This window comes from Rattus norvegicus, chromosome 5, assembly GCF_021556685.1.
Source record: "Rattus norvegicus strain SHRSP/BbbUtx chromosome 5, alternate assembly SHRSP_T2T, whole genome shotgun sequence".
Taxonomy (NCBI): Eukaryota; Metazoa; Chordata; class Mammalia; order Rodentia; family Muridae; genus Rattus; species Rattus norvegicus.
The window spans coordinates 106,470,001-106,495,000 of NC_141538.1; the positions used below are offsets into that span (position 1 = coordinate 106,470,001).

The 25,000-nt window shown below is 41.7% G+C and overlaps 1 protein-coding gene across 5 annotated transcripts in view; it reads left to right on the top strand.

Moving 5' to 3' along the window:
* Adamtsl1 (ADAMTS-like 1) overlaps window positions 1-25,000 on the top strand; it is a 398,736-nt gene that overhangs the window by 275,320 nt on the left and 98,416 nt on the right. For all 5 annotated transcript variants that reach the window (XM_087549776.1, XM_087549775.1, XM_087549777.1 and 2 more), the window contains 1 exon segment: window positions 10,967-11,177. In XM_087549776.1, coding sequence (XP_087405902.1) covers window positions 10,967-11,177 — 211 coding nt within the window.

Here is a 25,000-nt window from a genome sequence, read left to right on the forward strand (position 1 = left end):
AAGTCCAAGATCAAGACACTGGCATGTTAGAAGGCCTGCTGTTTAAAGTGAGCTCCTGAACACATAGGGAATGCTGTATCCTCCTCTGGAAGGAGGCTGGAGAGCGAGGAAAGGAATGTTTCCACTGCCACACTCTTTCTTATTGACTTTTGTCCATTAGTGGGGACAGATGTCTTGTGACATAAATGTCCCCAAGTGACCCCACCTCTCAATATGGCTACCCTGAGGATTAAGCTCCATCATTATCCATTAACATCCATTATTATCAAGTTGTCCCAGTCATGGCCAGTGGGACCCATTCTAGCTGGTTTCTGTGTCCTTCCAACATAAACCCCATCATTCTGGAGTACTTCCCAGCTGTCTGGTATAACAAGGTGTTCCAAGCTCCATATTTCTTTTCCCAGCCCTGCTCTGGAGTGAGCCAATTCTATAGGAAGCGGTTTTGTTAGAGAATAGAACTAGAGTCTCCACTAAAGAGAACCTGAGGTCTAGGCACCCAGAGTGTTTGATGCCACTGGGATTGTCATCACTTCTGGGGCTGTCAGTGAAGAGAGCTAGAAAGCAGTATGCATTTGTGTGAGATTGCATGTGCCTGTTGTATCTGTTTATTGACAGCAAATGAGTGGGGAACGAAAGAGATGTATGAGTTGATAAAGTGCCTGTCACAGCAAGCATGAGAACCGGAAGTCAGATCATCAGCACTCACATTAAAGCCAGATGGGACAGTATACAGATGTGATCTAAGCACTGGACAGGTGGATACAGGCATCTCCATGGGGTACCTACAAACACACATATGCATAAGCCCTTACACATGTGCACACACACACACACACTCACACACATTCACACATACACACTCACACACACACACTCACACACATTCACACATACACACTCACACACATTCACACACATATACACACACAAATTCACACACTCAACACACACACATTCACACACACACTCACACATTCACACATACACACTCACTCACACACACACTCACACACATTCACACACACATATACACACACAAATTCACACACTCATACATTCACACACTCACACACACATACACTCACACACACTCATACACATACACTCACACACACAGACTCTCTCTCTCTCACACACACACACACACACACACACACACACACACACACACATACACACACGCTGCCATAAGTTCGCACTGCTTTTGAACCCAACCCAGTCCTTCAAGGAGTATTCTGGTTTTGCTCCTTCACGTACTTGAAATTGCCCTCACAGACAGTAAGAAACCTGGATCATATTACTTTCCAGATATCTGTGTTTATTTGTTCAGTCTTCTCTGAATGCTTGGCTTCCAGCTACACTGGCCCACTGATGACCTAGGTGACTTGCCAATGAGCCACTCCTCACCACTGGTAAAGTACATCCCTTACAAAAGGGAACAAAGGGGTAGGGAGAAAGCCACTTAGGATGTTCAGCTCCAGGCTGTGAAGCCCCCCACCCTCTACCAAAGCTAATCTCTGGCCGTGCTGCCCCATTGACAGCTCAGCTCTGACTCCAGGAGGGCTTTGTAATTAGCATATTAATTGTGTCAAATAATGATTCTCATTATGCTATTTTTATACGTACATAATGCACTTCGATCACAGTTACCACCACCTGCACCATCTCTGGATCACTCCTCCCTTCTTGTCTCCTTTCTCCTCCCAGTAGCTCCAGTTCTGCATTCCTGTTCTGTTTTTCAGATGTTTTCATTAGCATATGTTCATGCTACATTTGCTTATATGTTTCATCATGACATTTTCAAACATGTGTGTCGTGTACTTTGATCATACTCCCACATTCATTCTCCTCTCTTATCCCTTTGTCTGCTGGTCGCCTTCCTCTATAAAAATAATCACAATTCTACTCATGTCTTTCTCCTTTTTAAGTCGCCATCATTCATAGAAGAGAAAACAGCTCGCTTTCTGAGCCTGGCTTATTTTGATAGCATGATGGTCTGTAGTAGCTCCATCCATTTTTCTGAAAATGACATCATGTTTTCTTCTTTAGAGCTGAATAACTCTCTGTTTTCCTTACCCATCCATCTGGGGATGGCCCCCAGACTGATTTCACAGCTCAGCTATTGTTATAAAAGTGAGTGTGCAAGTGTCTAGTATACGCTGATTCTGATCCCTTCAGATCTACATACCCAAGAATGATGTAGCTGGATCATTTTTATTTGTTTGTTTTGAAGAGACTCCATGGCTACAGTAATTTACATTGCCATCAACAGTGTACTGACTACCACAACCACCTTAGCTCCTACCTCCTCACCAGGGTTTATTTTTGTTTTCTTGAGGATAGCCATTCTGACTTGGGTGAGGTGGAATCTTAGTATAGTTTGTTTTGTTTTGTTTCGTTTTGTTTTGTTTTGTTTTGTTTTGTTTTGCCGAATCCAGTCATGGATATTATAGGGACCTGGAAAGACTGAAGAGTCTTTATTTTTCCCACCACTGTTTACATAGAGTTTATCTAGTTACTAGAGACCTCATTGCAAACAGCGCTCAAGCAAACAGACTTTTGTCCCTTTGTCTCAGTTCTTTCTTTTTTCTTTCCCTGTCCTTGCTTTACACCTGACTACATCTAGGTCAGAATTTGCCCAAAGAGGGAATTTCAGACCATCTGAACCAACCATTTTGATTTTCATTTCCTATATGACTAATGTTGAATATTTTTGTATATTTTATTTTTTGGCTATTTTCACTTTTTGTCAATTGATTGACCCATTTAATGCACTAATTAATAGTTCTTTGGGGGTTTAATATCTTTTAGTTCTTTGTTTTTGATTATTAACCTTTTGACAGATGGTAAATGTTTTCCTCCCTTTCTGTAAGGTGTCTCTTCCCAAAGGAAATTTTGAATTAGAGGACATACTTGACCAGAAATGAAAACTGAAACTAACAATGTAAAAGCTGGGGGCAATAGATAGATTAGGTACTGGGGGATGTGAAGATAAATTTGAAATGATTAATAATCATCCAAGAAACTAAAGAGTAGGGTCCCAGAGATTGCCTGGCTGTCCATCTTAATCTTTCTAGATTAAGACACCACACTCTATAGTGCCCATTTACTCTCTGCCTCCTGATCACAGATGTATTCTAAGGAAAACAAAGATGTTTTAAGGAGCTTTGTTTTTTAAAATCTCATTTTATAAATAGTGTGCAGAGATGTAATGCTGGGAAGTTTCCACATAATTTTGAAGAATACTTCTAACAAACACCAAGAGTTTACTGTAATTTTTTTATTCAAGCAAGAAGCACACCTTAAACTATTGGATAAATCTTCAAGCCTACTATTTCTATAAAGATTAAGATAGGAGAGGCTTCTTATAATGTAATAGGTCAAAGTAGGAGCTCTGTATGCGTTTATTCCCTGAGTTGCTGGGAGGTAAAGGTCAGTACCTTCTCAGAAAGAGTAGGGGAAGAGATTTGGCAACTCTCACAATGAGCCCTATGCAAAGGAATGCAAAAAGTCTTTTTGTTTAATAGCTAATACAAACAAAGCTGCTAATGACAGTCAGCCACCGTGGGCTTCAATGGCCCACTTAGCTCCAAAGGGCACATTTCAAAAACCAAGTAAGTCTCTCCAGGAGACTACACTCTACCTTTGCCCACTCGGCTGCCAATGGCCACTTCACTGGAATGCCAACTGCAAGTGTGTGCAAGACCTGGGTGGTGTCAGTTATTTATTTCTATTGCTAAGAAATAGAGCTGTCACGCTGCCATTTGTCATTTTCTTACACTCTTGAGCACAAGGGATCCTGGCCCTGGACACTCAAAGCCTCTTTGTTCTACTGTGTTCTTTATCTGCCTTCAGAGACAATCTGGGTTAATAACAAGGTATGCAGGAGCCAGGCAGCCTGAATTTGAATCCTGACTCTCTTGTTTAGTAGCTGGGTAACTTTGGACAGATTGCTTAGTGCCTCAGAGTCTTACTTAGCTCACTTTGTAAAACAGGGAAACTTCAAGCATCTCCTCCATAGAGTTCTATAGATAAGCATGCGTCAGCACGGGTGCTGCTGGGATCTCAGTGAAAGAAGCCGGGATAAAGCATTTAGAATTGCAAATCTACTGTGCTACCCTCTGAGAGAGAGCAGCCCCATTTTTTCGTGGCCTGAGTCCAAGTCGTGGTGCCTTGGATGTGAAATAGGTGACATTGACATATGTATGTGGAACCCTTCACTCAACTTCTCCAGGCCTGGACTCCTGCTCTAATATAGACAATAACCATGCCTGTCTCATAGGGCTGTAAAGGTGATCAATGAAGTGATGCACTTAAAACATTTGCACAGGCCGAGGCTTATGATAGGGGGGTTCATTCGTTAGTGGCCGTTGTTATTGCTGGTCACGTGAGGTACCAGCAAGACTGCTGTCATGCTATGGCTTATGGTTTATGGCTAAAAGTGTTTTCCCATCCCAAGACCTGAAGCTGAACAGATGTCAGCAGTGAGACAGGACTAGTCAGGAGGCTAGACTTTGCTCCAGTGCTACCCAAGGAGGTCTGGGAGCCAAGTCTACTGTGCAGTATAAAGTTCCAGGGGCAAGTCACCTCAGGCACACATGTTGCTGGCAGGGAGAAGGAAGACAACTCCAGCTACTCAGGCGAAGGGCAGCCCTCCGCCTGTCTTTGGTCAGGAGTCAAGTATTCTGGAGCGGGCAGGTGCAGAGGACCCACTGCAGTATTTCCATCCACACGGTCTTTCCTGCAAGCAGAATCTGACAAGGAGGATAGTGAGGAACAGGACAGAAGTGTAGCAAAAGAACCCTGGGGAAGATGGAGTCTTTCTGACATGTTGGCCAAGGGCCCAACCATGAGCTAAACACCTAAAGCCTAGAAGCTGAAAGAAAGCAGAGCGACCAGCCTTACCGCCCTCTTATACAAGGCCAAGGTCCTCTAGGCAGAATCTCTGGTGCAGAGGCATTTCAGAATTCGGATTTTTTTGTGGTAGAATCGTTGCTTAGCACTTCTGATATTTTGCAGGAGGAAGAGAGTCTTACCACACATCCCACTCCAGTAGGCCAAAACACTACAATAAAATATATAAATGTTTACATGAAGTGGGATTCAGTCTATCAGAGAGATAGTAATGTAGACCCCGTTTTGACACCAAGAGTCACCCCACTGAAGAAGTATGTGCGGCATCAGTTTCGCAGTAGAAGTGGGCTGTTAAAAGAGTGCCACTGCAAGTGAATGGTCTGGAGGTGCACACAGCCCACTGGCCACCTCCACGGGAGTCACCATACTTCCTGGGCATCTGCTTTGTTCTAGCACCATGCTAGGTGCTGAGGTTACAGGAGTTTGGTTTCCTAGAGCTATGGCGACAAAATACGATAAAATAAGAGGCTTAAAGCGGCAGAATTGCATTCCCTCCGTTTGGAAGCTAAACTCAAGTGTAAATGAAGGCGCCAGTCTTCCTGGCGTGTCTAGCTCCTAGAGTTTGCTGGCTGTTTCTGGCACTTTTTTTTGCAGCTTTACCATTCCCTTCTCTACCTCCCCCATCACACGGACTCCTCTCCATGTGTCCCTCTTCAACGGCATTTTCTCTCCCTCAGTGATGCTGATATAGGCCAGATTAGACCAGATTAAAAGGCAGGTTTATTGGGAGGCAGCTTTAACTGATCACGTAGGTGGGGGTCAGTAAAGCAAGGGGGTTTTATAGAGCTTAGGCAAGGAGTGATAACATGTCAGCTAGGAGCTGAGATCGAGCCCATACATGGTCAAAACCTGAGCTCCTGTGCTGACACTTGGATGGGTTGCCGGAAGCTCGTAGACAGAGGACTAATGACATTATTCCAGAGTTTTCTCCAAGTGAGTAGGTGAATTTCTCATTGTGAATGGGGTTGGGGGAACCAGTGCGGATGGGGTTTTCCAACTTGTATAGGGGCTGAGCAGGTGATCCAGCCTAGCACCTCTCTAAGAGTCCAGTGAGGGATATGTACCCTGCTCTAGTGCAGTGGGTTTGTTGTGAGACCTATATCTACTCAGCCCCAAACGGGGAACTGACAACAGAAGCACAGATACCATTAAAGTCCAGGTTAGGGAGTCAATGAGTTTTATTTGGATTATTTATAAAAATATGAGTGACAGGTTATTTACAGGAACAGAAATGACTCAGATTGCTGCATCACCAAAGCCCACCCCAGCATGGGTGATATCATGCAAAAGCTAGAAACCTGGAGCCCACTACACAGCCTGCAGACAGCTCAACAAGTTGGAGAGTGGCCTTTTCATGTGGCTTTTTGGTCTGAGTTTCTTCCACGCAGCTCAGCAGCTCTTTCTTCCTGGCAGTTCAGCTGGTCTCTGCTTCTTCCTGCTATCTGGCTTTGTCTAAGAGTCTACCTTGTAACTTACCTTGCCTGAGAGCAACTCTTGGCAGGTCTTACTGCTTATATATGCTTTGGGAGGGAGGGGCTTAGTGAATCTAGTCAGCTTCAGGGACTTTCTGGAATTGTTTTGAGTTGTTTACTTCCTGTCCTAAGGATCTTCCCTGCAGGAGTTTGAACTGAGCAGTTCACCTATCTGTAGAAATCCTGTTTTAAAATATCCTGTTTCCCATTTCCTCCCCATCCCCTACCCTCATGACTTTTATAGTCCATGTCTTAAAGAAAATTCCCTCCAAGAAAGGTTGTAACCTGGAAGGAAACTGCTGTACCCATGATTTAACTGTGAAGTGCTCCCTACAAGCTGGGGAGTATTATTTTGGAAGGTTGTAGAATTTTTTTTAGACATAAGGCCACTAGCGGTGTGCCTTGAAGATTATAGTTCAGCTTCACTTCTGGTCTCGGCTCTCTGCCTCTGATCTGCAGTTAAGAGGAAAGACAACCCTAGCTGCAAGCTTGTAGTGTTATGATTTCAGCACGTCCTCCCCACCAAAAGCCAAAAATGAACTCTGTCCCATGAAACAGTGAGCCAAAATAAACCTCCCCTCTTAATCTGTGCCTCTCAGGTATTTAGTGATGTGGATAAGAGGAGTAATTAAAGATCTAGTATGAGCCATCCAAAGTAATTACATCTGCCAGGAGATTTTTCCATGTAACATCATACTCTGTGATATTTTGGGTTTTAGCACCAATATATCTTTTGGAGGGATGCAACCCCTCATAGAACAACCAGCAGACAAGTTAGACACAGACACACACTCTATTCAAGACGACAGTTGAGGTGGTGATAGTATTGTAAGTATGTTGAATTTCCAAAGAAGAAAGTATTTTTTATTGGATATATTTCTTTATTTCCATTTCAAATGTTATTCCCTTTCCCGGTTTCCTGTCCATAAGCCCCCTATCTCCTCCCTCTCCCCCATAAGGGTGTTCCCCCCATCTACCCCCACTTACCACCCTCCCGACATTCCCCTGTGCTGGGGGTTCAACCTTGGCAGGACCAAGGGCTTCCCCTTCCACTGGTGCCCCAACAAGGCTACATATGCAGTTGGAGCCCTGGGTCAGTCCATGTATAGTCTTTGGGTAGTGGTTTAGTCCCTGGAAGCTCTGGTTGGTTGGCATTGCTGTTCTTATGGGGTTGCAAGCCCCTTCAGCTCTTTCAATCCTTCCTCTAATTCCCCCAAAGGGGGGTCCAGCAAAGAACAAAGTATTAAGAGACCATATGGATGGAGAATTTTACCAAGTGGAAAAAGCGACGTTGTAAATGGAGATGAACAGATGAGCAAATTCACCCAAGGAGAGAGTAGAAGCTTATGTCCAGAACACAGTTCTGACCTCCTCAGTATTAGGCTTATGCCAGGCTGGACCCAGCACCTCAAGGGAGGTCTAGAAGTGTCCCTACACTGTCAGCCCTAGCTAATCTTGTACCTAGCTGGCTTTCACCGGAAGAGCTCCTCTCTTGGAAAAGGTCAAAGGCATAAGGTTCAGGGGCTATCAGCAGCCAGCCAGATCTGCAGGCACTGTTGCTGCCTCCGTAGAGGAGATGCAGAGTAGAGTGTCTGCTTCCTCCCTTTTTTGGCCAAAGTTGATTAAAATATTTCTGACCCAGAATGAGCCAAGTGCTTACTACACAGATAGCTTCTGCTGACCTTCTTCCTGGAGAATGTATAATATACTTTATTATTAGGGTAGGCAGAGTTTCCCTGACAGTATTCAACTGGCCTCATAGCTGCCAAAATGCCTCTGCTTCAAGGTCCCAGTTGCTGAGTTCTGCCAGGAGTGAAGCAAAAGCAGAGGAGGGGGGTTCAAAGCCAGACCCGGCAACTTAAACCTTGGGACAGCACTGATTACAGAGGCAACTGCTTTATGAGACAGTAGAGTGTGGGTCCTGCTTTCTGCCCATACTGAAGCACTTCGCTTGAAGAAGGGAGAAACAGCCTTTCTGAACATACGCAGGAAGCACACACACAAATCTCAAGCATGCAGCTTAACCCAGTGGCCCTGTTCAGAAGGTAGAGCCAGGCCCAGCACTGGATACATTGGATAGATATACCATCCAGAAGACCCTCACACTCTTCTGCTTTCTACCCACCACCGATAACTACCTTCCTGACCCGTAAACAAAACAGTATGAAACTTTGTGCTCGTGGCCTCTGTCACTCACTTTCATGTTTGTGACACAGTCTGGGCCACTATGCATGGCACTTCTATGAATGTTCTTTTTTGTGTCCTCTGAATGAATAGGTTACATTGGGGAGGAGGGGGATGCACTTGTATATAATGATCTTCTGCTGCCTAACAAATGCACCCCCAACCGAGAAGCTTCCAAGACTAAATATTTGGTCTCTGGATACCTACTTGAGTAAGGACTTTGGAAGCATCCTGGAAAGGTGGCTATAGCTCAGATCCTGCCTGAGGCTGAGGTCTTCTGAAGCTGGCCTAGGTCTGGGTTGTGTACTTATAAGGTGCTTGTCACAGAACAGCCTCAAGTGGGTGTACTGGTTACATCAGAATGCTACAGTTCTGCAGCTGCAGGATCTTTCCTCAAGACCGATCTCATGACGTGGTGGCTTTCTTCCTCAGCACAAGTAAACCATCAGCCAGAAGAGAAGTGAAAACTGTATCCCTGATGATCCAACCGCGAAAGTCATATGCTATCACTTCTATCCTGTTATACTCATGGGAAGAGAGCCACTAACCCCAACCCTCACTTGAGAGTCCAATTTGGAAGGAAAGGGTTGTAAAGGATGTGTGTACATACACACTTACCTCAAGCCCACACATTTTAAAGATTGGACTTGATTATGCTGGAGATTCATAAATACACAGAATATAGACATTCACACAAAAATCCATTAAGAAAGGGTTCAGCCAGCCTCTTCTATTCATTTAAAATTTGGTGAATGGCTATAGGCAATTTTTGAGATATTTCCTGGAGACGACATTACATACAATAGGAACTACAAAGGCTTAGGTGTCGCCAAGTAGGTCTGAATCCTGGATTCACTACTTGATCTTAAGTACTTGGGTACTTCAGCCACTGCAGTTCTCAAATTTCTTCAGCTATAAAATGAGGGAAGTCAATGAAACCTATTTTTCCATAGGTAACTAAATAAAATAGGTTGGCCTGCCCTCTATAATGGCGGACTCCCTCCTTCTGTCAGTTCATCAGAAATGTATTAGCCATCTCCATGAACCGCATAGATAGAGCTCCACTGGATTCCATGACTGGAACACACTCCAACACAAGCTCTACCTGAGGTGACAGACCCTGTAACGTGAAAGGTGGAGAAGCTGTAGTCCAGATGAGAGGAATGATGAGCCATGCCTGGAGTACACATGGAGGCATATGCAATAGAAATCAGGGGCATTTTAAAACAGGAAGAAAGGGCAAAACATTTTCCTGGACCTGGGTTCAGTTTGCATAAAGATGGCAATAGAGGGCCAGGAAAGGTAAACAGGAATAACAAAGGAGTTGACTGTATTTACTGATCACTGTAGACAGGAGGTGGGGAAATAGATGGTGGGAGGTTAGAGGAGAAAGAAGAAAGAATGGGAGTTTCTGCTCAGTGTCACAGTCTAATGAAAATCATTAAAGCTAAAGAGTTTTGAAATAATCTTCTAGGCTCACTAGAAAATCCTAGGCAGCTACTGAAGATGCCCCACTGTGCTTTCCGGGGCTGGCAACCATTTATACAACCTTTGTGTCTCAAACTGTGAACAGTAGACCTAAAACTGACCATTAGAGGACTCTTCTGAGTCCAGGCAAGTGAACTTTGTCCTTGCTGTTCGAATCTTGGAGGTCAGACCGACGAGGAAACGCAGTGAGGTTGGCTGTTTTTATAGGCCCTTAGCTCACCATAAATGTGTGTCTCAAGGCATGGCCATGTGGACTCAGCTCGTCTGTGTATTTGACTTCTACATCCAGATAATGAGCCACTCACTCCTCTTACTTCCCTTCAAGAAGACTGATGTGTTTTGCAGCCTCTACTTCTGTTACACTATCCAGCCCCAGGCAGTGATGATATTTATACAGAAGACAGAGACATTTTTGTGCTATGATGGAAGCTTAAAGGAAGTTGGAGTCAATGACCTTGCACTTTGAAGCCAAAGAATAAGAAGCACAAATGTCGCCATCTCACATATAATGGGGGCTACAGAAATAAGCTGAGAAGCCGCTTCTAGCCTCTCTAGCCACTGTTGAAAACATGATCCCCAAATCTTTCTTACACATCTTACTCTTCATCTAGCATCCCCACCACCTGTTTTGATGAGGTTGGTATGTTCTATTGAAATGGACACAGTTATGAAAACCACTTTACTAGTGATTTTGTGAATAAGCACTGGCTATTCTACCAATTTCTTTGCTTTATTCTGAATGAACTCTAAGCATGAAGGGGGGATGGTTGGGTTTGAAGCTCAAAACCATCAATCCCTAACCAGTCATCTTGGAGAACCCCCCTGACTCCCAGTGAAGGGTTTTGATTGCCTGGGAAGTGTTTGTGCAGAAACTCGATTAGGCTCTTTCTTGTTTTATTTCTTCTCAGGTGGGAAGTTGGCAAGTGGAGTCCATGTAGCCTCACCTGTGGGGTTGGCCTGCAGACCAGAGATGTCATCTGTTCCCACCTACTCTCCAGAGAGATGAACGAGGTGGTTGTCCTGGCTGATGAGCTGTGCCATCACCCCAAACCCAGCACAGTACAAGCCTGCAACCGCTTCAATTGCCCCCCAGCCTGGTACCCTGCACAATGGCAGCTGGTGAGTCCTGAAGTTACTTCCAACTGCAGTTGTTGTTGATAGCAGTGATTCAAGACAAAAGGACATTTTGTCAGAGTAGCTTAAAGAAACACTACTATCCTTCGCTTCTTAGCTCTTCTCCAGCCTTGCTCAGACATAGACCTGTTCACTGTAAACACCGTGTACTTTCAGCCATGGCATAGCCCAGTGTTCTTCAAAAGCATACACTGACACTGTCCATTTGTTGACCTGAGCATATTCATTGCAAATTGTCACCAAGCAAGAGAATATTTTCAGTTAAAGGCACTATGGTAGCTTTTCCATGATGATAAAATTGTTCTGAGTTTCTGCCCTTCCTAGTTTCTGCTATAGGCAATGCTAATAGTTGATTTTGAGCTTTTTACTGTATTTTGAGAATTTCACACATGTATACAATTAAATATGATCATTTGTGCCCTCCATTTTTTTCCACCCAAATTTCCTCATGACCCTTCAATATGTCCCCTTCTCGATGTCATTTCCCTATATACATTGTAGGGATAGCTTTACTTAGTTAATCCAAGTTAAAAATCCTGAGCCAATTTTAGATTTAAAATTTTTCTCCTGATCTTATGAATTCTAAAAATATGAATACCATAATTTTAAAGCAAGAGATGACAAACTGCAGCCCACCAACTAAATCCAACCTCCTTTCTGTTTTGTTTTTTTTTTTTTAATAAAATTTGATTGGAACACAGACCCATTTTTCCTTCTTACATATTGTTTGTCACTGACTTTGTTCTACAGGAACAGAATGTGTGGCTATGACAAAGACCATATAGTTCACAAAACCTAAAGTATTTACTATCAGCCCTTTTGCAAAGTTTCTGGATCCTGCACATACACATATGCCACACACACATACACACACATACACACACAGAGAGAGAGAGAGAGAGAGAGAGAGAGAGAGAGAGAGAGAGAGAGAGACCAAACCAGTAATAAAAATACAACCACTCTTTCATAATATATTATTAAAGTTATTATGCCTCAAAATAAATGGCCTTTTGGCATTCTTTTTTTTTTTTATTAACTTGAGTATTTCTTATATACATTTCAAGTGTTATTCCCTGTCCCGGTTTCCGGGCAAACATCCCCCTCCCCTTTCTTATCGGTGTCCCCCTCCCCATCCTCTCCCCATTGCCGCCCTCCCCCCAACAATCTAGTTCACTGGGGGTTCAGTCTTAGCAGGACCCAGGGCTTCCCCTTCCACTGGTGCTCTTACTAGGATATTCATTGCTACCTATGAGGTCAGAGTCCAGGGTCACTCCATGTATAGTTTTTAGGTAGTGGCTTAGTTTTGGCATTCTTCTAAAGAACACAAAAGGTTTTAAATTGGTTGATTGGAGGAAGTCTTATTTTGCCATTTGTTCTTTATTAGGATATCAGACACAGCTTTAAAGTGACAACAGCTATCACAAAAGTAACCCTGAAATTTAGAAGAGATGTGCACCCCTGTTTGAGCCCATTGTAAACTCAAGAAGTGTCCCAGTTGGGGTGATAAAGTCTGTAGTCATCTGGCTGAGGAGAGAGGATAGCTGCCTGTATACCTTTCATTAGAGCTAAGAGATGGCCTACTGGTTCCAAGTAGCCAAAAAGCTTCATGTTTCTTCCTTCTCCCTGGCTATCACAGAATGGTAATTTAGTAAGCATCAAACAGTACAGAGTGAGCAAAATGATACAGTATGGTCAACACTTGGTTGGTCTGCAGTTTTCGTGCCCACAGATTTAACCAGCTTAGATTACATGTCCTTTCATTGGGCATGTGGTGTTTACACCTATACTGAACACACATAGACATTTTAAGTTTTTCCTAATGACTATGTGATATATGTGTTTCACTTGGTATTATAATGTAGAGACAATCCAAGCTATACACAAGGGGTGTGTATGTTATTGAAATATTAAGTCATTTTATATTCAGACCAGAGAATCCATAGTCTGAATATGATCCATAGTCTGAATCCATAGTCTCTTGGGGCCTTAGCATATTATCTGAGGAATATCCTAGAACCAGTACCTTCCAGATACAAAGGAATCATTATTTAAAAAAAAAAACTAAAAAGAGGCACTGTGCATGAATTTCCCTTAAAGTCTGTGTGTATTGTGGCTGACCCATCAATTCCATGCTACTCTGTAATGGTGTTTTGAAGTCAAGTGGATGCTATATATTTTGAACAGCTATGGGCCAGTGTTTTACTAAGAAATAGACATCATTCTACACTGATTTGAAATTCTCACAACAACCTAGTTTAAAATGGTATATAAGTTGAAAATTAAGGGGTGACTTTTACCCATGTTTTGTGACTTAAAGGTCCATGATTATCTGAGTAAAAACCATGTGAGCACCCTTGATTTGTGGAAATACAACTGTGGCCTAGATGTGACTTTGCTCAAGGTCATGAATCCTACACAAGAGCCTGGGGCTCCTGGTTTCTGGTATCCTTTCATTGAGCTGCTTTAAATTGAAGAAAACTATTAGCTTTAAGCTGACTCATGCCAGGAGAAAAAATAAGGAATCTGTCCATATCAGTCTCCACTGTTTGACTACTAAGTCTCTGGATTATGGCGAACTTGTATTTTGTCACTATGTGAAGAGTACTTTGTGAAAAGTGTTTATTCTGTGACAAAATGAATGATTGTACACAGAGTACTTCCCTACAGGCCATCACATTCTGGCTCTGTACCTCACTGATGTATTTGTGTGCGGTTATGGATTATAAAGTCAGCATTGTAGTGGCTTTCAGGAGAACACTGCCTTCCTCTCAATAGCACACATGCTACTGATTAATGATCTTGGCCCAGCGTGTTTTCTGGTCCTTAGTGTACACCACACATACATGGCTCTGTGGTCAACAGCTACCATTGCCAGCCTCATACCCTCAGCATCTATTTTGACATAGTTGATTCCATCTGCCTTGACCTAAGAATGCATGAGTTTATTTTGAAAGCCTTTTTTATTTCCTTCCATAAGCAAGGCCTTTAGGGATAAGGCAAGTTCAAGCCTCTTTCTCAAATCAGGGAGCTAATACCAAACACCTCTTTAAAGTCCATCCAGTTGGTGAGTGGTTTCAATGTATATCCTTGTATACAAAACATAATAATTATCAGAAAGTATTTTAAGACAATGAAAAATGGAGAATTTGAAAGCCACCAGGGAGGTCATCCTCTAGAGAGGGTCCACTAATAGGTTGATCGTCAGTTGCTTTTAAAATCTCATCAAGCTTAGCAGAGATATATTTCTCCTATTGCTTCCCAGAATCTTCTTTAGGTGAGCTCTTGGATACAATGAGCTCTTGACACTTCTTAGAAGAAATAAAGCCGTTGTTTTTGTTGCAGTTGGAGTAAGGAAAAAGTAAGTCTAGGTATTCCTGAGCTAAAGGTCTATGGTCTCAGGACACCATAAATTAGCCTACCAGCCACTAACAACCCCTTGCCTGATTAGCCTTGATTCCTCAGCAGTCTTGGCAGGGACAAGAAACCCGCTGTGTAGTCAGGATCCATACAGGTCAGCTGTGATCTGCCAGGGGCTCCTTTCTGCACCCAGCCTGCAGCCTTGGCTTTTTTGTTTTTGTTTTTGTTTTTTTTAATGAAAGAAGAGATGGGGGTTTCAAATCCTTCCTTTAAAACTGAGAGGCAACCAAATGGCATTTGAGTAGCAAGACTCTCCCTTCTCTGCTTGGTCTCAGGGTCACCAGCAACCTTCTATGTATATTTCTTTTCCTAGAAAAGTGTAGCATAGGAATCGCCATCTGCTAGATGGAGCACAAAATCCTGTGTTCTTTGTAGAACATTTGTCTAAAATTGGCTTGTAGCCAATATTTACACATTGTGCAGGTCTGGAGGAGATCAGGCATGGATTCTAGGTATCTCTGTTAAAATTTTGTTTTATTCAAAAGCAGAAATCTAATTCTAGATTTGGTTGTCAGAGACCCATCTATTAGTGTGTGCTTCTTACATTTTAATCTTTAATCTAAAAAAAAAACTTGTTTGATATTTATTTTTATCATGTTAGCATGAAAGCTTTGCTAATTTAGATTATATATATACATATATATATATATATATTGAATTTCCTATACACTGGACCACTGTATCTTTTCTAACTTATTAAATTCTTTCTCATCTTCATCTTTAGTATTGCCTGTAAACATATTATAAACATCCCAAGAGATGAGCTCACAGTAGACAGTTATTGCACCATGACTAAGGGGCCTTGGCATGTATTACCACATTAGCCATAAAACATTTTGATCATGATCATCTTCTACTAGGGCGATGTTCAGGAATGCTCCATAGCCAGATAATAAGCCAATATGACAATCCTGTCAGACCCTCATGGACCTGCCCATGCCCCACCTCTACTCACAGCTGCTGTCTGGCTGCCATCCCTCACCTGCCCTGCTTCCTACTACCTGCATGTTCCCTCCCCTCTGCCTGTAAGAACCTAGCAGAAAACTGCCCACCTCTACCAGATACATCTCTCACACTGAAGCTATGGGTATTCACTGAACAGTCACATCCTTATCTGGTCAGGCACAGCCCATGACTCCTGGATTAGATGCCAAGATCAATGAAGGCCAAGATCAAGTCTCAGGAGGACCCATGGCTGAAGGGGAAGGGATACTGGATCAGAGAGGGTGGTGAGGAGAGGCACAGACCAAGGCTTACAGCTTCATTTACTGAATTCTTGTACTATTTCATGAGCTGCTTCTCTTTAACATTTTGTATTATTATCTGACAGTTTCAGATATTTATTTAATGGGCTTTTGTTTTTACCCCACTCTCTTCTCTGCCACTTACTTAAACCTCTCTTTCCAACAAGTACCATAGCATTCCCAGCGTCTCCGGCACAGCTCTAAGCACCTGGCATATGCTTGCTCACACAGCCCTCGCCCCATGGTGCGATGTTATTAACCTTTCCAGATAAGGCACTGGGAGCACTGGAAGGTTGCCGTGCACACCAACTTTATACAAGATTACTCATTCTCCCACTGTACATGCTCTTTTTTAATCTTCTCAGCAACCTTAGGCTCTGGGGTTGAAATTGTCCCATCTTGAGCAGCCTGAGGAATGAATGGCCTCCAATATATTTCAGAGCCCATTCTTGAGTCTATTATTCAATGTACCTTTTCTTTTTTTTTTTTTATTAACTTGAGTATTTCTTATATACATTTCGAGTGTTATTCCCTTTCCCGGTTTCCGGGCAAACATCCCCCTCCCCCCTCCCCTTCCTTATGGGTGTTCCCCTCCCAACCCTCCCCCCATTGCCGCCCTCCCCCCATAGACTAGTTCACTGGGGGTTCAGTCTTAGCAGGACCCAGGGCTTCCCCTTCCACTGGTGCTCTTACTAGGATATTCATTGCTACCTATGAGATCAGAGTCCAGGGTCAGTCCATGCATAGTCTTTAGGTAGTGGCTTAGTCCCTGGAAGCTCTGGTTGCTTGGTATTGTTGTACTTTTGGGGTCTCGAGCCCCTTCAAGCTCTTCCAGTTCATTCTCTGATTCCTTCAATAGAGGACCTATTCTCAGTTCAGTGGTTTGCTGCTGGCATTCGCCTCTGTATTTGCTGTATTCTGGCTATGTCTCTCAGGAGCGATCTACATCCGGCTCCTGTCGGTCTGCACTTCTTTGCTTCATCCATCTTGTCTAATTGGGTGGCTGTATATGTATGGGCCACATGTGGGGCAGGCTCTGAATGGGTGTTCCTTAAGTCTCTGTTTTAGTCTTTGCCTCTCCCTTCCCTGCCAAGGGTATTCTTTTTCCTCATTTAAAGAAGGAGTGAAGCATTCACATTTTGATCATCCGTCTTGAGTTTCGTTTGTTCTAGGGATCTAGGGTAATTCAAGCATTTGGGCTAATAGCCACTTATCAATGAGTGCATACCATGTATGTCTTTCTGTGATTGGGTTAGCTCACTCAGGATGATATTTTCCAGTTCCAACCATTTGCCTACGAATTTCATAAACTCGTTGTTTTTGAGAGCTGAGTAATATTCCATTGTGTAGATGTACCACATTTTCTGTATCCATTCCTCTGTTGAAGGGCATCTGGGTTCTTTCCATTTTCTGGCTATTATAAATAAGGCTGCGATGAACATAGTGGAACACGTGTCTCTTTTATATGTTGAGGCATCTTTTGGGTATATGCCCAAGAGAGGTATAGCTGGATCCTCAGGCAGTTCAATGTCCAATTTTCTGAGGAACCTCCAGACTGATTTCCAGAATGGTTTTACCAGTCTGCAATCCCACCAACAATGGAGGAGTGTTCCTCTTTCTCCACATCCTCGCCAGCATCTGCTGTCACCTGAGTTTTTGATCTTAGCCATTCTCACTGGTGTGAGGTGAAATCTCAGGGTTGTTTTGATTTGCATTTCCCTTATGAATAAAGATGTTGAACATTTGTTTAGGTGTTTCTCAGCCATTCGGCATTCCTCAGCTGTGAATTCTTTGTTTAGCTCTGAACCCCATTTTTTAATAGGGTTATTTGTTTCCCTGCGGTCTAACTTCTTGAGTTCTTTGTATATTTTGGATATAAGGCCTCTATCTGTTGTAGGATTGGTAAAGATCTTTTCCCAATCTGTTGGTTGCCGTTTTGTCCTAACCACAGTGTCCTTTGCCTTACAGAAGCTTTGCAGTTTTATGAGATCCCATTTGTTGATTCTTGATCTTAGAGCATAAGCCATTGGTGTTTTGTTCAGGAAATTTTTTCCAGTGCCCATGTGTTCCAGATGTTTCCCTAGTTTTTCTTCTATTAGTTTGAGTGTGTCTGGTTTGATGTGGAGGTCCTTGATCCACTTGGACTTAAGCTTTGTACAGGGTGATAAGCATGGATCGATCTGCATTCTTCTACATGTTGCTCTCCAGTTGAACCAGCACCATTTGCTGAAAATGCTATCTTTTTTCCATTGGATGGTTTTGGCTCCTTTGTCAAAAATCAAGTGACCATAGGTGTGTGGGTTCATTTCTGGGTCTTCAATTCTATTCCATTGGTCTATCTGTCTGTCTCTGTACCAATACCATGCAGTTTTTATCACTATTGCTCTGTAATACTGCTTGAGTTCAGGGATAGTGATTCCCCCTGAAGTCCTTTTATTGTTGAGGATAGTTTTAGCTATCCTGGGTTTTTTGTTATTCCAGATGAATTTGCAAATTGTTCTGTCTAACTCTTTGAAGAATTGGATTGGTATTTTGATGGGGATTGCATTGAATCTGTAGATTGCTTTTGGTAAAATGGCCATTTTTACTATATTAATCCTGCCAGTCCATGAGCATGGGAGATCTTTCCATCTTCTGAGGTCTTCTTCAATTTCTTTCCTCAGTGTCTTGAAGTTCTTATTGTACAGATCTTTTACTTGCTTGGTTAAAGTCACACCGAGGTACTTTATATTATTTGGGTCTATTATGAAGGGTGTCGTTTCCCTAATTTCTTTCTCGGCTTGTTTCTCTTTTGTATAGAGGAAGGCAACTGATTTATTTGAGTTAATTTTATACCCAGCCACTTTGCTGAAGTTGTTTATCAGCTTTAGTAGTTCTCTGGTGGAACTTTTGGGATCACTTAAATATACTATCATGTCATCTGCAAATAGTGATATTTTGACCTCTTCTTTTCCGATCTGTATCCCTTTGATCTCCTTTTGTTGTCTGATTGCTCTGGCTAGAACTTCAAGAACTATATTGAATAAGTAGGGAGAGAGTGGGCAGCCTTGTCCTGTCCCTGATTTTAGTGGGATTGCTTCAAGTTTCTCTCCATTTAGTTTAATGTTAGCAACTGGTTTGCTGTATATGGCTTTTACTATGTTTAGGTATGGGCCTTGAATTCCTATTCTTTCCAGGACTTTTATCATGAAGGGGTGTTGAATTTTGTCAAATGCTTTCTCAGCATCTAATGAAATGATCATGTGGTTCTGTTCTTTCATTTCCAAGCTATCTTCACTATTTAATCTTCAGGGTTAAATTGTGAGGAAATCTAAAAACACATCTTTGAATCTTCAGTTTACATAAGACTTAGCACCTGTCGCCCTGTTTGGGGCTTTCTTTAATCTATGCATTGGTTTTCTGTGGCTGCTATCACAAACTATTTTGATGTCTCAAAGCAACACAAATGCACTGTTTATCCCAAGTTGAAGATGGGTTTTACTGTCCTAAAATCAAGGAATCATCGGGCATACTTTCTTTCTTTGGTGGCAGGGAAGGGAGGGCCCTAAGACGGTGTGTATGACTTTTTCTTTTCTATCTTCTAGTTTCTCCTCTTTCCTTCTTCCTCCTTCAGAGTGAATCCCTCCAGACATTGATTCATTTCTTATGTCTGACCAGACTCTGACCCTCCTGCACCACTATTACGAGGACCACAGTGACTTTATCAACATACCTGATTATATCCAACTGTTACTGAATTAGCAAAGTCCCTTTGACTGTTCTAAGAAATGTGTTTACCAGTTCTAGAGACCAAGACATAGAAACCTTCCTGGTCATTGTTCAGCCAACTACAAACTGCTCAAAAGTCAGCAGGCTGAGTACTTAACCTCCAGTAGCACCAGTCCTTCTGATTGATAACTTACCCTCTACCACCCACCCCCCACATAACATCTGTGGCATCATATATATATATATATATATATATATATATATATATATATATATATATATATACACAAATATATATGTGTGTGTGTATATATATGTATATATGTGATGCATCTGCATGCTTTCATTTGATTTGATTCTAAACATCACCCTTTAAAGAGAACAAGGAGGACAGGAGAGAGATGCCGAAGGGTTAAACGGAAATGAATCAGCCTGCTCTGAAGCGTAATTTAGATTTCCCTGAGCTGCAAATGTTTTATGTTCAGGATTGTGTCCACCCAAGTGCACGTACATATTGCATACATCTGCACGGAGAAGACAGGAGCAGTCACCACTCCGCCCCTGGCTTAGAGCTGTGATTAGCTCTCTGTTTCCCCATAAACCTTTTTTTATCAGGGTCACAATTCAAAAATGCACATATTTAGCTGTATAAAAAACCCATATATGAGAGAGGAATCTCTCCTGATGATATTAATGAAAAAGAAAATTTTAATGATAACCATGCTCCAGAAAGTAAAAATTTTATTTTCTAGGTTTGCACATGTGCATGTGTCCACACATACATACCTTTTGGTATGGACTAGAAAGCCATCTAGTACTCATCAGTAATGTCAGATCTCTGTGACTCAAATATAAATCCATGTGAGTTAGGAGTCATATTTATGCCCTTAAACTATTACAATGCTTAATTAATTTTCAGTAGTTTTTGAAAGGAATATTTGATCCTATCTTTAGAAGCAGCAATAAATATAACAGCGTGGAGATCAAAAGTCAGATTTCACATGTGGAATAGCTTTGTTTTTATTTACTAGCAGAAAGCTTTTTGACTTATTCACTCTGAATCCTGCTGGGCTCGGGTGTCACATGGTAACAGTGTGTTTAACCCAGGAGTCTCCCAGAAGTCTCACACATAACCTTGTGTTTCTACAATTGGGAAGGCTTAACTCACAATGAACGAAGTAACGCTGCTCTACAAAATGATGCCCTCATTTTAACAGTGTTTCTCAGTGAATTTTGTATCCTAGTTTTCCTTTATTTCTCCAAGTCCTAACTTTCAATCGTGGCCTTTACTATACATGGAATTTCCCAGTCTCCTATGTTGCTGATTTGCCTCGACCCCCAAAGATCTACATTAGGACCATATATACCTGGCCATCCTCCCCAGCAAACTTTTCCTTCCTTTCTAGATCACGACCAAATGCTGTCACCACTATCTAGCCATTCCCTGAGCTCTTCTCAGCCTCATGTGTCCTTCACACTCAGTAAAACCCGTGTCAGGTTTAATTCCACTCCCTGCAACCTGCCTTCATTCTTTCTGTTCTTGGCTTTCTTCCTGTGCCTTGATTCAAGTTCTCACAATCAGTAACCCAACTATTATAACCATTAATCACAGAATTGTCTTTGTAATGCTCACTTAGTACTTCCCAACCTGGTATCAATGCCTTCTTAACATAAACCTTCGATTAGATCTTTAAGATGACAGGTGCTGATTGATACCCTTCAATAAGGGTACAGCATGCAGTGCTAAATGGGTTAATTTAATCAAGGAATCTTTCCTCCATGGCATACTGCTGTGTAACAGACATTCCCTGAGGAGATATGAACAAAAATCTACTTACATCAGATAGGGAACCAGCAGTAGACCAAGGTACTAATACCACTGAAATCCAAATTGGTAAAACAAGGAGTTTGGTGAGATTTATAGGCATATGGATGAAAGGTTAATTATAGAAGCAGAAATTACTCAAAGACAGCTGCATCACCAAAGTCAAAACCAGCATGGGTGACAGCTCACCAAAGCTACAAACCTATGTGCACACTGCACATCCTAAAGGAATTTCAACAGGTTGGAAAATATCCCCTCCAGTAGCTAAATGGGTCTGAACTTGCTCAAGGCTGTTGGGCAGGTCTCTATTTCCACAAAGCTCAGTTTGTCTGAGAATATCTCTCAGTAATCTTTATAGCTATGTATGCTTAAAGGGAGAAGGAGGGTCTAATCAATCTGGTCAGTATGAGGGACTTCCTGAGTTTTTTTAGTTGTTCATTTCCTAAGCATGACAGTTTTATAGCAGAATAGCCTATTTCACCCCATCCCACACCCATTCCCTTATCCACCCCTTAGAACAGCCAACTGTTTGTTTCCTCTCTTTTAACTTCTTATGTCTTAACAAGCTTCCCCCCAAATTGGACAGTTTTATCTCAGAGGAAATTGTTACACATCAAGTACCAATTGATATCTTATTGGGCAGTATTCTTTGACACCCTTTGGCCTATGTTGCCTAAGTAATTTCCTACAAATTTCTCTTTAAAACCCCTTCTTATGATAACACGGGGTTTTAGGATTGTTTCAAAGGCTGTATTTCACTATCTAGCCCTCATCTGGCATTGGAGTCTCATGACCCTCATGCTTCATTCTCAGGCCTACTTGGAGCTATGTGACCATGCCACAGTCACACATGATATGGATATAAGCCTACATGGTTAGATGCTGTCCCCATTCCTGTTTCCTAGCTAACTATTCATGTTGCCTCTTCTGCAGCACGGCCTCCAACCTACCTATAACAATGTAGTTGTACTCTTTAATGTAATCTCTTTTTGTAAAACTGATTGTGTTTTTCAGAAGTTTTCTTCTTCACTAGATGACAGATACCTATAATATAATAACCACTTATATTCATTGAAAATCCCCAGCATCTAACATAGTGCCCGGTGGTTAAAGTATGACTAAGTAAAGAAAGGGGTGAAATGAGTTATAAGCATAACAAGCAGCTCTTCCCATGTTTTACCTGGAAATTTGATCCTAGAAACAGAAAATAAATGTCATTTTGCATTAAGGACAGTAATATGATTTGAAGCACCAAGGAAATGAACTCAACTCTAAATTAAACTACCAAGTGAGACGTTTTTAAAAACAATGCAGGCAGAATTTATTGGCATCCTAATCATGGGGAAATCTTTGAAAATACAGGTCACATGAGCATATTTCTGTATAAAAATATAGCCTTTTTAAGTGGTCTCTTTATTGTATATTTCTTAAATTTCTTATAAAAATAATGAAGCCACAGCCGTGCCATGAATCATATAAGGCAGCTAATATGTGCAGCATAAATGGTATCTTATTATTTGTCCTTATTGCATATTTTTTAAAATACCCCTTACCAGAGATTTACCTTTTCATACCAGAATGTGACCTTAAATGATGATTCATGCAGGCAAATATTTTTCATTTAATTTTATTACATCCCCTTGATTTCTTTCCTCTGTATACATTTTCTTTCTGCATGCTAACTCTCACTTAAAGAACTGAAGTTTCACTAAGTCATCTCAACATGGTCACAAAGTTACCACAGACTTCGAAGGCTTTCCTGATGCAAAATTTCACCTTCCATGATCTCTGGAAAGCTATAAAGACAGTTTTTCATCTATGTAAACATACTGGAGAAATTTAATAAGCACATATAATACATGCTTTAGGAACAGGATCTGGACAAAAATAATAGGTAAATGATACATACATACATACATACATACATACATACATACATACATACATAACATACATGGAGTTGGCAGGTAGAAAGATGTAGACAGCTAGGTAGAATATATATATAATATGGATATATATGGAGAGAGAGAGAGAGGGAGAGAGGGAGAGAGGGAGAGAGGGAGAGAGAGAGAGAGAGAGAGAGAGAGAGAGAGGTGGGGGAGGAAGGAAGGATTGCTCTGATCCTCTCCTGTGTCTGGAATATCAGAATACCCAGAAGAGCCAAATCCCATTGCTTATTGAGGACGCAGCTTCCTTTACTAATCAAACAGTCTGATAAAAGGAGGATCTGTGACAGCTGGATGTTTGCTTTACATCTTTGAAACATCTGCATTTAGAGTCTTCTCATTCATCCAGTCATCAATCAGGGAACATTTCTGAAGTGCACGTTTTTTGCCAGACACTAGGCTGTACATAGATGAGCAATTCCCTTTTCTCAGAAGATTCCTAATCCTAGATGTGTTCAGGAAAACAGGAAATAGCAGACACATGAGCTATGAGCATTTGTGGAAGAGATAAGATACTCATCCTAAGTCAGGGTGTGGTGGAAGGGAACCATTCACCAAGAAGCACAGAAGATAGAGTAGGCTTTGAGGAGTCGCCTGTGAGCTGGGCTTTCTAGGATACCTTCGAAGTTTATGGGTGAGCAAGGAGCTGAAAGGCGTAGTGAACAACGTGATCAAAAGCCTGGGCAGAAAAGGTGTCTATGCCTAGGGAAGGATGAATTGTTATTGCAACTGGTGCCCTAGCACATGGTAGAGTCTCAAAGAAGAAGCCAAAAAGATTACCGTAGACTAGTGTGCAAGGACCCAGAAAGGCATTTCCTGAAGTCTGGTCTTTATCTTGTGAGTGTTCAGAATCTCCCTGAAGCTTTAGGTATAGATAAAGCACCCAGATGATCTTAAAATTCTTCCTTACAACTGTTTTTGTTCTTGTGCTGTTGCAGACTTCTGCATAAGGGTATGGATAATTTATCTGAGGACTGCCCTTTAATCAGGTCCTATCTAGAATTTGACAGTCTACCCCTTATTTTAAGAGAGTGGTTACATTACAAGACCATTGGAATAAGACAGATTATTTTCTTCATCTACTAACTAAATTTGAAGGAAAGAGAAAACCAACCTATATTTTTCTCTTATTTCATTTGTCCCATTTAATAAGGAACTTCAGTTGAACACCTTAAATCTAATAACTGTTTATACTCAACTACTTGCTTAATTTTGGAGTACGTATCCAAAATGAGCAGGATCCCATGTGCCTCAAAAATATTTGAATGGAGGAAAATGTAGCCATTAATCACTGAAGTGTTCTGCAGCCTAGAAGTATCAGTATCAATAGGAAAATTACTATATTTTCAGTCAACAGATGACATCTAGGATTGCATATACTAGCCGCCCTATATCTCCATATATCTTTATGCCTAGGGAATTCAGAAGGCCTTGGGTGTCTTGACAGAATTTTAATCCATAATGACAAAAAATGTGTTTTGACCTCATTTTGAGGTTTGTGGGGATATGGTCTTATGAACTAGACATCTACTTTTCTCACTTGCACTCGATGATATAAATATTTAAAGTCATCACATACCTCAGAATGCATTAGGAAACAGCACTGTACTTTTCAGTTCATACCCCAACCAGTGATTATGAGGAAACAAATGAATCCTGAGTTTTTTA